This window comes from Dendrobates tinctorius, unplaced genomic scaffold, assembly GCF_039654945.1.
Source record: "Dendrobates tinctorius isolate UK_male_01 unplaced genomic scaffold, ASM3965494v1 ptg000016l, whole genome shotgun sequence".
Taxonomy (NCBI): Eukaryota; Metazoa; Chordata; class Amphibia; order Anura; family Dendrobatidae; genus Dendrobates; species Dendrobates tinctorius.
Window position 1 is genome coordinate 9,727,474 of NW_027361684.1, and position 15,019 is coordinate 9,742,492.

The following is a 15,019-nucleotide window of genomic DNA, read 5'->3' on the forward strand; positions in this document are numbered from 1 at the left end:
AATTTGTTTAGCCCTAAAGAGCCTGTCACACTAAGCGATATCGCTAGCAATATCGCTATAACGTCACTGTTTTTTTTGTGACGTTATAGCGATATCGCTATGTCTGATACTTACCTCCGACCGCTCCCCCGCTGGTTATCGCTGGCTGGTCGTGCGAGAACGTCCTGGACCGTTTCTCGTCGTCAGCTTCCTGCTGTGACGACGAGCGACGCATGGACGCGGGCGGGAGGACGTCAGGATCGCCTCCTCTGACAGGTAAGTAACGACCCCGGACCCCTGCGATGTCGCTGGTGAGATCTGCCTGTGTGGCAGCTCACTAGCGACCACTTAGCGATGTACCAGCGATCCTGACCGCGTCATATCGCTGGTCGGGATCGCTATACATCGCTAAGTGTGACAGTACCTTAAGGTTTTAACTATCATTGTCCTGCAGGGGGCAGCAATAGACCACACATTCTTACCTTACACACAAAACCAATATATTGTATGAACCGACTGCAGAATGGTCACTGTGGTTATGAAGGTCCGCTGTGCACATAGCATAGTACTGGAAAATCTGCTCCAGCAATGGCATCCTTTACACCAGGGGGGCACAACCTTTCCTGGTATGAGGGCAGCATTGTCACATTCAACTGCTTCCAAGGCCCCCAATAAAACATAAAGAACCTGTTGAGATGTTTGTTATATTCAAAGTATATGCCACAATTGTCTAAGACGGGTGGGCAATTAATTTTCCCGAGGGGCCACATGAGAGACCATGACTGTTGTGGAGGGCCGAACCAATAGCTTGAAATTTATTCTCAATATTAATTTATTAATATTAATTGTATCACTTAATATTGAGCAGAATTAAGTATGGTGACACCCCCCTATATATCTTTAAACCCCCCCATCCCCTTATATACAGAATGGGCACCACACAGCCTCCCTATATATGGCATGCGCCCCACACAGCCTCCCCATGTATGGCATGAACCCCACACAGCCTCCCCATGTACGGCATGAACCCCACACAGCCTCCCCATGTACGGCATGAGCCCCACACAGCCTCCCCATGTACAGCATGTCACCCCTATAGCCTCCCCATGTGCTGCATGACACCCCCATAGAATCCCAATGTCCTGTACGTCACCCCCATAGAATCCCCATGTCCTGTACGTCACCCCCATAGAATCCCCATGTGCTGTACGTCACCCCATAGAATCCCCATGTGCTGTACGTCACCCCCATAGAATCCCCATGTGCTGTACGTCACCCCCATAGAATCCCCATGTCCACCCCCATAGAATCCCCATGTCCACCCCCATAGAATCCCCATGTCCACCCCACAGAATCCCCATGTCCACCCCCACAGAATCCCCATGTTCACCCCCATATTCATACACACAAAAAAAAACAACACATACAGTCCTCTGTCCCGTTCACTGGCACCCTGCTTCTGCCTCCGGAGCGCTGACTCTCCGGCGGTACACAGCTGACGCGATGAGATGACGTCATCGCGTCAGCTGTTTCACATGCAGATTGGTGGAGGAAGTGGCCGGAGGCCCCTCCTCCACCGATGTTGACTGCGGGAGACAGCAAGGGGGCGGCAGAGCACGGTGTGGCCCGCGGACCTCAGGTTTCCAGCCCCACGGCCGCACTTTGCCCACGTCTGGTCTATGGGTATGTGCGCACGTTACGGATTCTGCTGCTGATTTTTCCACACGGATTTTGCTAAATCCGCAGGTAAAATGACCTGCCTTTTACCCGCGGACTTAGTGCAGATTTTCAGCAGATTATGTGTGGATTTCCCCTGCATTTTACACCTGCGGATTTCTATAATGGAGCAGGGGTAAAATCGCTGCGGATTCCGCACAAAGAATTGACATGCTGCAGTTTCAAATCCGCAGCAAATCTGCGCTGAAAAAGCCGAAGCATATGTACAGCGTTTTTGGATTTACATAGAATAGAACGGGACTGTACAACACAGCAAGTCAAGGAGCCCTAGGGTCTTTAGATGTATGAGAGACTCAGATCTGTTTGCCCTGATGTGATTCTGTAGTGCTCTCTTCATGACTGCCGGTCCTTACTCCTGAGCAGTAGACTATTTTTTTTGTATGAAATGAAAACTACTGTACGCAGAAGGTCGGGGGCTGCACAATTTAGCATGGTGGGCCGCAGGTTGTGATTCCTGCCTTAGACGCTCAACCCTACGCAGGTCAGGAGATTAAGTTGCACATAAAAATGGAAAACTGAGACATTGCAACTGGTAATGTGTGAGCCTGGCCTCTCCAAGGTCTACTAAAGCACTTACTGCTTCTCCCAAAGGTAACTGTAGTACTGTCATCACTCCTGCCTTGCTAGTGCAAAATTACGATATGTTTCCTATTGTCCTACTTCCCTGGTCATCAGTGGAGTTCCGCAGAGCAGGCCCTCCTGGCATCCCCCCAACTATTCACAGCAGCTTCCAATGCATTAGTCTAAACTGGCTCCTACTCCATTCATAGCAGGACCACCCCTGGTCTTCATTGTGGCATCAGATCCCCCCCCCCCCCCAGCATGGCGCCCCCTGCTGGTAACTTCTGCTATTGCTTACCTATGAAAAAAGAATTGGCTCAAATCTAACATAGTTTTTTTGTGTGTCCAACCCCCAGCATTAAGATGTTACAGTATAGTGGATGGGATTTCACGAAATCCCATGCCCACTATGCGTGCTCCGACGCCCTTGGCTCACCCGCGGAGACGGACATGCAGCGCGTCTTTCCAGACAGCAGCATGTCTATCTTGCGGAGACGCGAGCCTCCGCAAGGTATATTTCACTCATACAATGTATTAGACTCATTGAGTCTGCACGGGTCAGTGAACACATGTGGATTCACCTGCGTTCAATAGCCAGCAGCGCTTTGGACGCAGCGGACATGCGCTGCGTCCCAAGCGCTGCCAATTCCTGATCGTGTGCACATACCCTTACTTGTAGCCTGTTTGTACTTGCTCAGCATTTTTTGTTTTCCAAGAAAAGGTCTTGAAGATGTTTTAAGACTCTTATTGTGAAATGGACTATATTTATGTGCTATCGTATAGTTACTACCAAATATTTACATCTGGATCTTGTATTTCCCAGGTATGGACTTATTCTTCCCAAGAAACTGTATCAGAAAAATGTATGTGCACCCAAACATTCAGCATTCGCAGATGATTCTGATGAGGAGGTAAGAGAAACAAGCTAGTAACTGTCAGCGACCCGGACGCACCTCCTGGTACCTTGTCACCGTATGCTGCAAGGGTTCTCACTACATCTGAGAAGAGGCAATTTGGTATTTTATTTTACAGGGATCATTGCATCACCAAAAAAATCTCCCTATGATAACTTGACACTAAGTGGGGAAAGAACTCCAAAACTGTTGCACACAAATGGACATTTTGGTTTTATACCAAATAAATAGTTTTTCCAATTTCAGGAAAACTCCTGTCACTCAGCTGCAGTTTTTTCTAAATAAAAAAAATCCCACATGCTGTGCTTTTTTCTGCCTAACCGGGTCCAGTGCTGAGTCTCCGGTGCTGCTCCCAGTGTCTGCTATTGTCTGCTGCACTGATGTCATGTTGACAGCGGTTTACCATTATGGCTACAGCATTACAGTGACTCACAGGCAATCCCAACATGCTTATTGGCTGTGTAACAGGAGCCAAATATGCAGGGCGTAGATTCGAACATTCAGTTTAAAGCCCCCGTTACACACTGCGATATCGCTGCATGTGATACGTACCTCCGACCGGCTCCCCCGCTGGTTATCGCTGATCGCGCGAGAAGCTCCTGGATGATTCCTCGTCGGCCACTTCCTGCTGGGGCTTCCTGTTGTGCCGACGAGCGACGCGTGGAGCCGGGCGGGAGGACGCAGGATCGCCGCGTCTGACAGGTAAGTAGCGATCCCCGTCCCCAGCGATGTCGCTGGTGAGATCTGCCTGTGTGGCAGCTCACTAGCGATGTACCAGCGATCCTGACCGTGTCATATCGCTAGTCGGGATCACTGGTGCATCGCTAGGTGTAACGGTACCCTAAGGACCAGCCAATGCTCCACGAGTGCCGAGCATATCCAAGCACTCAGATACTCAAGTGATATCCGAGAACATTCGCACGTGACTAATTGCAATCCTTGGACTGGCCGTCCGCTCTCCTGACCTGAGTGTAACAGCTGCATAGAAATACAGAAAGCAGATTGCCAGTCCAAGGATGGTCATGCGATCCTTGGGCATATGGCAGGCTGACTGAATCACTGATGCCAATGCAGAGGGGTGGGTGCAATAAATATTTTTTGACTGGCAGTTGGTAAAGGCCACAAGTCGGCTGGTGTAAGCCCACTTTAAGGCTGTGAGCCCACGTAAGTATTTTTTAAGCGTTTGTCCCGGTCAAAACGCTTCAAAAACGCATAGAAGAAGCATCCCATTCATTTAAATGAAATCCGCACTTTATGTGCGCATTGATGCGTTTTTTTCCGCTCAAAAAACGCTTAGCGGCTAAAAACGCAGCATTCTCATTAATTTTGCGGAAAAGTATGCGTTTTTGCTATTTTCTATGAGTCAGAAAACGCGCGGAAAAAAACGCATAAAAAATGCACAGTTTTTAAACAAAAACCGCGCATTTTATTTCCGCACGTTTTCTGGGAAGGTGTCCGGTTTTGAAGCAGAAATTTTCTGCATATGTGGGCACATAGCCTAAGTGCTAGACTTGGAAGAGTGACTAAATTATGTTTGTAAAGAAAAAAAAAATTGCAACCGGGGATGGGCTTTTTGAAAAGGGAATACCCCTCTAAGTCATGTTGCACATAGTTTCATAGGTTTAAAAAAAGTCCTAGGCCCATCAAGTTCAGCCTTTCTCCACCAATTTTACATATTTTACATTTTTTATCACTAAATTATTTATTACTCACAATGTTTTGTGCATTGAGGAAATCATCCATCCCTTTTTTAAAAGCTGTTATAGTGTCAGCCATTACTACCTCTTGCGAGCAGACATTCCACATTCTGACTGCTCTAACTGTAAAGAACCTTTCCTATTTAACTGCCGGAATCTCCGTTCTCCCACCCGTATTGAGTGCCGCCTGGTACGTAGTATGGTCTATGGAAGGAATAAGTCATATGCCAGTCCTTTGTATTGACCACATATATTTATACATGTAAAATGAGAATCCCTCTCAGGCGTCTTTTTTTTTTTAAACTAAATAAGCCCAACTTTTCCAACCTCTCATCATATGAGAGGCCTTCCATCCCTTGTAATAATAAGATTACTCTGTCGTAGGTGCATTAGTCTACATTTATCAACATTAAACCTCATTTGCCAAGTGTTTGAACATACAGACATCTTATCCAGTTCGTTTTGTAATATTGTAATGTCAAGGTCACTTTTTAATATCCTACAATGTTTGTTGTCGTTAGCAAAGATTGATACTTTACTCTCAATCTCATCCATAAGGTCATTAATAAAGAGGTTAAAAAGAATCGGTCCTAACGCAGATCCCTGCGGTCCCCACTACTGCCAGTAGAGATCCCTGCGTTCCCACTGCTGATTATATACCATTTAGAGAGCATACTATTTATGACGACTCTTTGTTTCCTTCCTTTTAGTCAGTTTCTTACCCATCTGCATATAGTTTTGCCCAGTTCTTTCTTCTGTAGCTTCAGTATAAGGCTGTTAACGTGGTATAGGATCAAATGCCTTTGCAAAGTCCAGATAAATCACATCAGCCGCATTACCTTCATCCAGATTTGCACTCCCCTCCTCATAGAAACCCAACATGTTAGTTACACACCACTTAACCAGCATGGATTCATGAAGAATATCAGTTATTATATTACCTGCAATATATTTCTGCAGGTCATCTCTTATAATGCCCTCAAAAACAAATGATGTCAGACTTACCGGATGGTAATTGCCTAGATCCACCTTCTTACCTTTCTTAAATCTCGGTAGTACGTGAGCCATCCTCCAATCCTGTGGCACTAACCCTGTTACAAGAGAGTCTTAAGAATATGAGATACAGCGGTCTGTCAATTACTGAGCTTAATTCGCTCAGTATCCATGGATGAATGCCATCTGGGCTGGAGGATTTGTCAAGCATACTTCTTCTTGTGTTAAGCAAGTGTTAATATTGATGTTTTAGATTGGTACTTCCAATCGGTGGCATTGGAGAATCCGTTCTCTTCCTCTGTGAAGAGACTTTTTGCCTAAGTATGCTGTAATACCTGAGCGATTAAGTTATTGTGCCCAGAATAGTTGACAAGGAGAAAGTGATAAAACTCCCTGAGGATGAGATACCGCTTTCTTATGTCCACTAGACATGTCTGGTGGAGTCAGGAGTCCATGGACCCATTCTGTGTATGCGCGTGGTGCATTTTCGGACAAGTGCCAATTATGCACATCAACTGGGACGTCAACATTGCATAATGCTAATGGCTAGTGGGCGCTCAATATCTTGCTTTCGTGCCAAATTTTTTCGGCTATTAGCCACCGTATGTGGGAACAGCTTCAGCCATAATGTGGGAACCTAGCGTTACATAGTAGCTATATGGATCTACTTTCTTTTCATGTTGATTTTATGGGGAAATGTAGTAATCTGACATTTTCATATCCATTTGTTCTTGACTGATGTAAAGCGGGTTTGGGGGGCAGAGGTCGTTTCTAAAGCCCCTTAGCGGAGAAGGATACTGCTTTGTCATAACAAAGGTGATTCATTATTTGGGTTCTTTCCAAAGCTGGGAAGTTTCTAAAGTCCACGAAGCCAAGCGTAGTGTTTATTTCAAGCGAAAACCCAGCATATGACGTCCTTAGCGCACATTGCTAAGAAACGTAATGTTACCGGAGTAATCATAGTTCATTGCTACATATCCCTAACGGCGTATGGAGATCTGTACATTGTCAGGAACACTTAGTGACTGAAGGCGAGCTTGAATATGAGTTGCTAAGACCCAGAAAATTAAAATTGTGTGTTTTTTTTTTTTTTTTTTTTCTCTTTAACCTGAAATCGTGTATTTTATTTTATTTTGGTATGTGCTTATCAAAAGCTCTTACCAGAGATAAATTGCCGCCTGAGGCGTTGGCAGTGATTAATGCTGACCTTACATTTTAGATGGCTGTCAGACGAAATATCGTTGGGGTATGTTCACATGTTGAGTTTATGAAGCATTTCTTTTTTTTTCTGCACTGAAAATGCTGCCTCCTGGCTGGAAAAATGAAGCAGATACTGCACACCATTTTGCTGCTTGTTTTCTCTATTTTTACTTGCATTTTCACTGCGTTATTTATGCTTTTATTTGGATTGGTGAAAAGCGTGAAAGAATTGACACGCTGCAGATTTGAAAACATGTACATTGATGGTTAAAATGTGCAAGGAAAAAAAGCAACGTATGCATGAGATTGCAGAAATCTCATTTATTTTGCTGGTTCTTCAAAATGCAGGATTTTAAATGCACTTTTTAAACATTGCAAAAATGCTTCTCTTCCCCATCATCATCTGTCTGTGAGTTGGGAGACCCCCTTATACATTAAACAATCAGCTGTTGGCTTTGGGCTTAACAAGTGCTTTGCTGACACCTAGCTAAGGTTTTTGGCTACTCAAAAAAACAGTAAATTTATTTAGTGTCGTTTTCATCCTAAAGTGGTGCAGCAGTCTCTCCCCAATTACAAGGTCACACAAATGGGAGGAAATTGAATGCAATGGTAGTCAAGCGGGTCCCCCTGTCAGGGGTAACAGTGGTTGAACTCCTCCCCGATCTCACATTTTTATATAACAAAGGTTTGTGGGTAGAATCCCCTATAAAATGTGTTTCTTATTGTAATAATTTTAGACCATTTTTGTGGCTTCCTAAAGCACCTGAACTCTGTGCCTAAAAGAAAAAGATGGCCACTGGGACCCAGTGCTTCTACTTCATTGATTCATGGGAATTTATATATTTTTCAATATTGTCAAGTACCATAGAGGGCCTTTAAAAGACTCTTTCTGTCCCTGATGGAGGATTTTTTTAAAGGGCTATTAATCTGCAAATATGAGGTTAATCAGCAGGTTAATAGTGTTACCTGTCTACTACCTGCACTTACCTGAATGCTGGGAGGAGAAAATGAACATTATTCTCCCTGCAGCATTCCGGTTTCAGTCACAGGGGCGATGCCAGCGCTGGTTCTGTCACCGATCTGAGTAGAGAAAGCGGCGGCTATAACAGCACCCACAGCCCTATCTGACAGCCTCAATAAAGAGCAAGTGACAGTCAGTGCCGGGGCGCGGTTACACCCGCCACTCTCTATACTCATATCTGTGACTGAATCGGTGCCGCCCCTGTGTCTGAAATCGGAACGTTGCAGGGATAATAAAGTTAAAGGGGTTGTCCACTACTAGGACAACCCCTTCTTAAACTAAATGTTATGCCCCGGTAACATAATAAGGCCTATATTCGCCTCCCGTACCGGCTCTGTTCCCACGGTGTTGGCACTCGCGGCCCCGGGGCTATGATGCAGTGGAATGACACATGACACCCAGTGCCTAATGGCCTAATGTCCGAAGGCGGAGACAGTGACATCAGCGCTGATTGGGCCCCGGGCGTCAAGTGTAATTCCTCCACATCACAACCCCAGGACCGCGAGTACCGACACAACTGTAACAGAGCCAGCATGAGAGGTGAGTATAGGCTTTATTATTTTATCGGAACCGAACATTAAGTTTAAGAAGGGGTTGTACTAGTAGGTTACTTATGCTTTTATGGGCAGATTAACAACATATCTGCAGGTTACAGGTGACAGTTCCCTTTAACCAGGGATGCACAACTCCAGTCCTCAAGGGCCACCAACAGTGCATGGTTTCAGGATTTCCTTAGTATTGCACAGGTAAAGGAATCATCACATGTGCAAGTGATTAAATTAACACCTTGTGCAATGCTTAGGAAATGCTGAGAACATGCACTGTTGGTGGCTCTTGAGGACCAGAGTTGTGCATCCCTACCTTTAACTGTTCCTACTTAGGAGGCCATGAACTGATATCCTTGCTAAAATAGTGAGAAAAGACAGGTTACAGCCATGATTCCAGCCCCTCGATTTTAACTATAGGTAGTTGTCTGTGCTTGCTGTGTAGTCTTCATTGAAGCAAAGGGAAACTTTTGGAAACCTACAAGTACATGGCTACCTATAATCAGACACCTGGTTTTAGACTCTTATCAAGTGAGGTGGCCTTACCTGTAGAACCACTCCATTTTGTATAATATTACTTGGCTACTGCCATAGAAAGTCTATGAAAAGGGAACCTTTCACCTCGAAAATCTCTATTTACCTGAAGATACAGTGATAATCTGCAGGTAAATAACATTTAATGGAAGCCCAGCTGCAGGGAGAAAATGAATTATTATTCTCTCTGCAGCCGCTCACTTCCAGTCCATGGGGGCAGTGCAGGGGGCGGTTACAGCCATGGCTCACAAAACAGCGAGCATGCTGTAATTTCTCCCTGACACTTTGACAGCCACTCACCTATTGCACAACTCCTATAAAGCAGGCTGTCATTCTTTGTGCCTGGGTGATATGGCGCATTAATTTCTTTTGCACGGTCTTGTACTCTTGTTTGTAGAACAGCAGTTAGTGTAATATTTACGTCATGCAAATAAAATGTTCACAATGAAACAGATCAATGTACTCTACATCGGGCCATGTCTTACATGGATTGGAAGTTCAAATTCCAATGGATCAGATCAAATTCCATACCATTCAGTGAAGAAAACGTCATTAAACCATGCCACTGAGACAACACACCGCAATCATCCTTGGGTTTTGTACAAGAGCTTTGCAATCTGCAGAACTTTCCTTTCATTCTACCTGATTGTCAGACTTATGAGCACGCAGCCGGAGATCCTGGAGTAAAGGTGTAAAGCTGGTCATGCACATTAGATGGTGGACAAACAATGTATCGGCCAATTGTCAGGAGACCTTGTTTGTTCGAGTGTTTCTGTGCTCTCTTTGACTGACACGTCGGCTGGTTGGCCTATCTCTGGAAGAACCATGCAATTGTCAGTCTGAAGTCGGACATGATCGCTCAACATCTCCACAGACCATAAGTCGGCTGGTACTTTCTTACACATTAGACCGCAGCGGAACCCATGAAGTTCAGCCAACATTAGTCTCGTGTATGGGTGCTTAAACTCTCCCAGGGAAGGTGGGAGAGAGATAACTATCTGGGTTTCATAGCAAATTATGTGTAAAGTATCATTTCTGAAGCTGGAATTTTATGATATGGTAGGAAGTTTGATAATGGGACCTTCCATTAATGGCCTTTCCCAGCATTGTTGCTTTTATGTGATTGCTTTATTACGGTCATGGGAAGCTGCTATGCTCAATTATTTGACTAATTCTGTCATTAGTGCGCACTGACTGACATCTGACTGAGAGCTAAACAAATCATGTGGAATAGCTAGCGAAGACTGACTATTTGGATTCCATGAATTATCGTCACCACGATCAGGAATTGCAATGTTTTGGATGCAGCATATTTTATCTGCGTTCTAATTGTCACACTTGTTTGTCAGTACATGCTTCTTCATCACCTGTAATGACATTCAGTTGGTCAAAATCTGCAACGGAGACCGGCTCTACAGAAAATGACATGCTGCGGCTCGTAAACCCGCACCGCGGGAGACTTTACGAGGCGTCAAATAGAAACACAGTGGGCAAAAGCGTCCAAAACACTGCTGTTCCTGATCGTGGGAATCTATCACCACATTTGACCTATCTAAACTTAATATGGGCATACTGGTTGTAGATTGCTGAAACAGTCCTACCTGTATGTGTCATATCAGATGCCTTGTTACTGAGAAATTGTCTTTTATCACTTTATAAAAATGACATCTTCCAGTCTATGGGGAGGACACTGCCTGGAAGATAACTCTGCCTCCAGAGCTTGTTTTACATGAAGGGGAGTTACCAGTGTGAAACAAGTAACTAACACAGAACAGGAGAAATGAAATTTGTCTTCTTGCAAACACATTTATCGCATCTCTGTCAGCTCTGCTGTGTTGTAACAGTATTACAACCCTGTCTGCCTGTGAGATGGAAGCTGAGAGGAACCTGAAGATGTGTCAGATCTAATCTCACGCCGCTCTGCAGTGAGATCAAGAGAGCAGAGAGCGGCCATTACACATCACACTGTAACCATTACACATCGCACTGGTAACAATCACACTGGTAACCATTACACATCGCGCTGGTAACAATCACACTGGTAGCCATTACACATCACACTGGTAACCATTACACATCGCACTGGTAACCATTCAACATCACACTGGTAACCATTACACATCGCACTGGTAACAATCACACTGGTAGCCATTACACATCGCACTGGTAACCATTACACTTCGCACTGGTAACTCTCCCTTCACGTAAAATAATCTCTGGAGGCAGTTATCTTCCAGGCAGTGTCCTCCCCAGGGAGCCTGGAAGATGTCAAGTATATGAAGAGATAAATGATTATTTCTCAAAAACAGGACATCTGATATGAGACAAAGAGGGAGGACTGTTTTCAGCAGCCTATAACCTGTATGCCGATATTAATAGCTTAGATAGGTCAAATGTGGTCACAGATTCCCTTTAACTCTACAAGGGAAAAATTTGCTTTTGTTTATTTAGTGGCCAATTGGCCTAGGTATTTATTTTTGTACTGTGTAAGGCTGGATGTGACCGGTTTTAGATGACAGTTGACTGTGTTGGAGTGAAAATTCTTGTGCTAACCACTAAACCCAATAGATAGCGATTCCATAGGCTACGGTAATTTGTTCCTGGGTTGTCACATGAGATAGGATGCTATTATATTGAGAAATTTAAAAATAAGAGGACTGCCAATCAGGGGTTAAAAGATATCGAAGTCAGTAGTACTTAAATATTCATCTCTGTAACGACTCTGGGGTGTTAAATATTTTAAATTTTAAATTAAGTTTTAACTTCAAACCTCAAATTTCAAGATATTCGCAAATGAACATTTGGTATGTTTGCTTGTAATGTTGTCCTGAAGGGTCCCTAGCATCATCCAATTCTAGTGTAAGGTCTGTAATGTGAATTATATTAAATAGGGATAAACACAAGAAACCCAATTAGTGTTTTCAGGGGCCGAAGCTACCAAAGTAACCAAAAAGCCATATAAAGCATCGCTCCAAAAAGAAACCATACCAAAAAATATTCATGTACATGCTTTACCAAAGCAGAACCTTCATATTGGAGTATAATTCCCATTACCATACTGATATGGGACTTTCAGAAGAATGCATGCCGGAAAAAAAGTCACACTTTTCCTTTCTTAGCACAAGGTTCATCAGAAAACCCTCTAACAATCCTTTCACACCAGAACAGTCAGGAGTCTGTAGTACCTTTAGTAAGTCAGTATATTTAATGCTCGCATCCTATCTCTTTTCCATGGTTGCTTTTTATTTGATCTCCATTTGTGCAGAGCTGTGATCTGTGACCACTGTTTAACTACAGTGTCTACAGGAGTGTGAGGTAGTCTGAGACACGCCTCCTGTCTCCTCATTGGTTCAGGCTGCTGCTTTCCTTTTTCTGATTGGCTACTTTGTATCAACGCAGTCCAGATTCACCAGGAAGTGAGCGCATTAGCGACTGCACATTGTACGTGCCTGATTAAGGCATGTAGAGGTATTAGAGGGGGTTTCCCACGTTATTTACCAGCATTGGTGGGTAACTTTCAGAAGAACATTGGATAAACTAACTAGTCACACATTTTGCATATCTAAGGATAAGCGTATGCCACATGAAAACGTCCGTTATCTTACGGCTTCTTCTGCAGTGGGACAGTTTAACATGTATGCACACATTCTAAATTTTTTCCAAAATTTTTTTTAATCGCATTAATCAAATAATTTTATTATTTTCAACGAGAATCTTCAAACTTTCTCGCTTTTGTTCCCGCTACATGAAAACTTCACTTCTCCGTGCCCCGGCTCATCAGCAGCAATGACGGATGTTATAGAAACTCTTTATTAAAATGTGTAAAGCAAAGGGATGAAATATAAGGTAATAAGACCTCCTGCTCACCGTGCCTTAAACAGATTCAGAGCTTGATGCTATCTGTTTTTTCTTTTTTCCCTTTTGCTTACTTAATATAACATTTTTTATTAGTAAGGTATTAATGCCAGGCTTTTAGAAGATAAGGGGCAGCGCTCGGGGAGAGATTCATTTCCTGAGACTTATCAGTGGGGAGAGCTTGTCTGCCTCTGAGCATTGTGTCTATAACTGCGCTCTAATAAAGTCCGGCCAGGGGACCGCTCACACTCTACAGCGATCCTATCACCGATGTATTGTCTGTTTTTCTCAGAATCAAGACCTGATATTCAGACCGGGAGACAATTACTGTTGTTTGGTTTGTTAGGTAGGGCCTCTGTTGTCATATCGTGGGTCTACGATTTTCTCTCGTCGTAATTTCTGTGTGCGTGTATGTGTATATAAAAGTATGTTTTACTCATTTGTTACAAGTGTAGAAAGTCTATTATGGTTTTCTTTATTTACAAAATGTTGACAAAATGTTACAACTGCTTTGTTGTATTGTTTTTGTATCAATTTAAAGTTTTTATTGTTTTCTTCATTGCATATTGCCGAGCTTCTGATAACCTGTTACAAATCTGGTATGAAAAATGGTGACTTGCGTTGGACGGACGTTTCCCTAATTATAATTTCCATTCAAACTTTGCCAAGTAATGCAAGATCCGTTAACCCCTTAATGACCGGGACAAATTTTTTGAAATGATCAGCCCATGTTCCTGCACGGTCAGACACAGCCATTACACAGTACACAGCAGGGACACATTTATAAGATTATCTCAGCACAGGAACATTTTATTTAAACGCATCCAGTTGTGGAAATTATTATTATTATTCCAAGATCTGTTGATTAAAATATAATTTTGTTCGTGGCACAACCCCTTTAAGCAAAGTTTACTCTCTAAGCTGCTTATTCTTGTAAAGTTTTTCAGAATACACTGCTATAAAGTTATCACTAGTTTCATCTCTTAGTTGAATCCAGGATCCCGTCAGTGACTTATACAGAGCCATGGATTTTACTGAAGTGGCAGTCTTCTTTTTCACATTCACTTCCATACTACTTCCAATGTGTCATAAGATATTACATTGTTTTTTTTCTTTTTTGGAAACAGGATCTCATCATCAGCCGAGTGTTAGAGTTACAGTATATTAATTGCAGCATTTTTTCTGTGCTTTGGCCCCTACTGCGGGGGCCACATATGGCTGCAGTAAATGAATTGTAAAAATTCCAATAACGCAATGTATTGAAAAGAGTAAGAATGTCTGTCTGTAGGATTGATCCACATTTTTCTGTATATTTTAACCACTTTAACTTAATAGTGCAATAAACTCTATGGCAGCTGGACAGTGTTGTTTATCTGTGCCTACTATGATATAAAACGTTAATAATGTATTACTGCTATGAAGTCACGTTTGTATAGACAAATTACAAAGGGACAGAATTGGCAAAAATGGGTATTGTCACCTTTAGCAGAATCTTAATAGTGTGAAATGTGAACAGTGTCAGGATTCAGCGCCACCAGCTGATTCCAAAGACAGTCATGGGCCTGTTTAATACAAAAAAGGGTATTTCAATCAGTGATAACAGAGAATACATTATAAAGGGTGTTATAAATTGTAAAAGCACATATGTGGTTTATGTTATAACATGTAAAATACAGTATGTTGGCTGCACCACAAGGACACCGAGAAAGCGCAAAATGAAACCACCCGCAGTTTGTCAGGTCCTTCTCAGCGTTTTTTAAATTGCCACAGTGGTGATGTTACCACCCTTAAGGTTAATGCAGTTGAAAGGGTTCCTCCACCCAAAAGGGGAGGTGACAGGCCACGATCTCTAAAATACAAAGACGCAGCTGCTATTCTTAAATACTCGAGTACCAATCGGCTCGAACATCAGAACAGATCTGATGTATATTTATTAAATACAAATGCAATATCACCAAATAAAATAACAAACTGTTATATAAT

General features: G+C 43.1%; 1 protein-coding gene across 2 annotated transcripts in view; it reads left to right on the top strand.

Moving 5' to 3' along the window:
* NSRP1 (nuclear speckle splicing regulatory protein 1) overlaps positions 1 to 15,019 on the top strand; it is a 62,802-nt gene that overhangs the window by 21,465 nt on the left and 26,318 nt on the right. For both annotated transcript variants that reach the window (XM_073565428.1, XM_073565429.1), the window contains exon 2: positions 3,101 to 3,188. In XM_073565428.1, the coding sequence (XP_073421529.1) occupies positions 3,101 to 3,188 (88 nt within the window). The remainder of the gene's footprint in view (positions 1 to 3,100; positions 3,189 to 15,019) is intronic.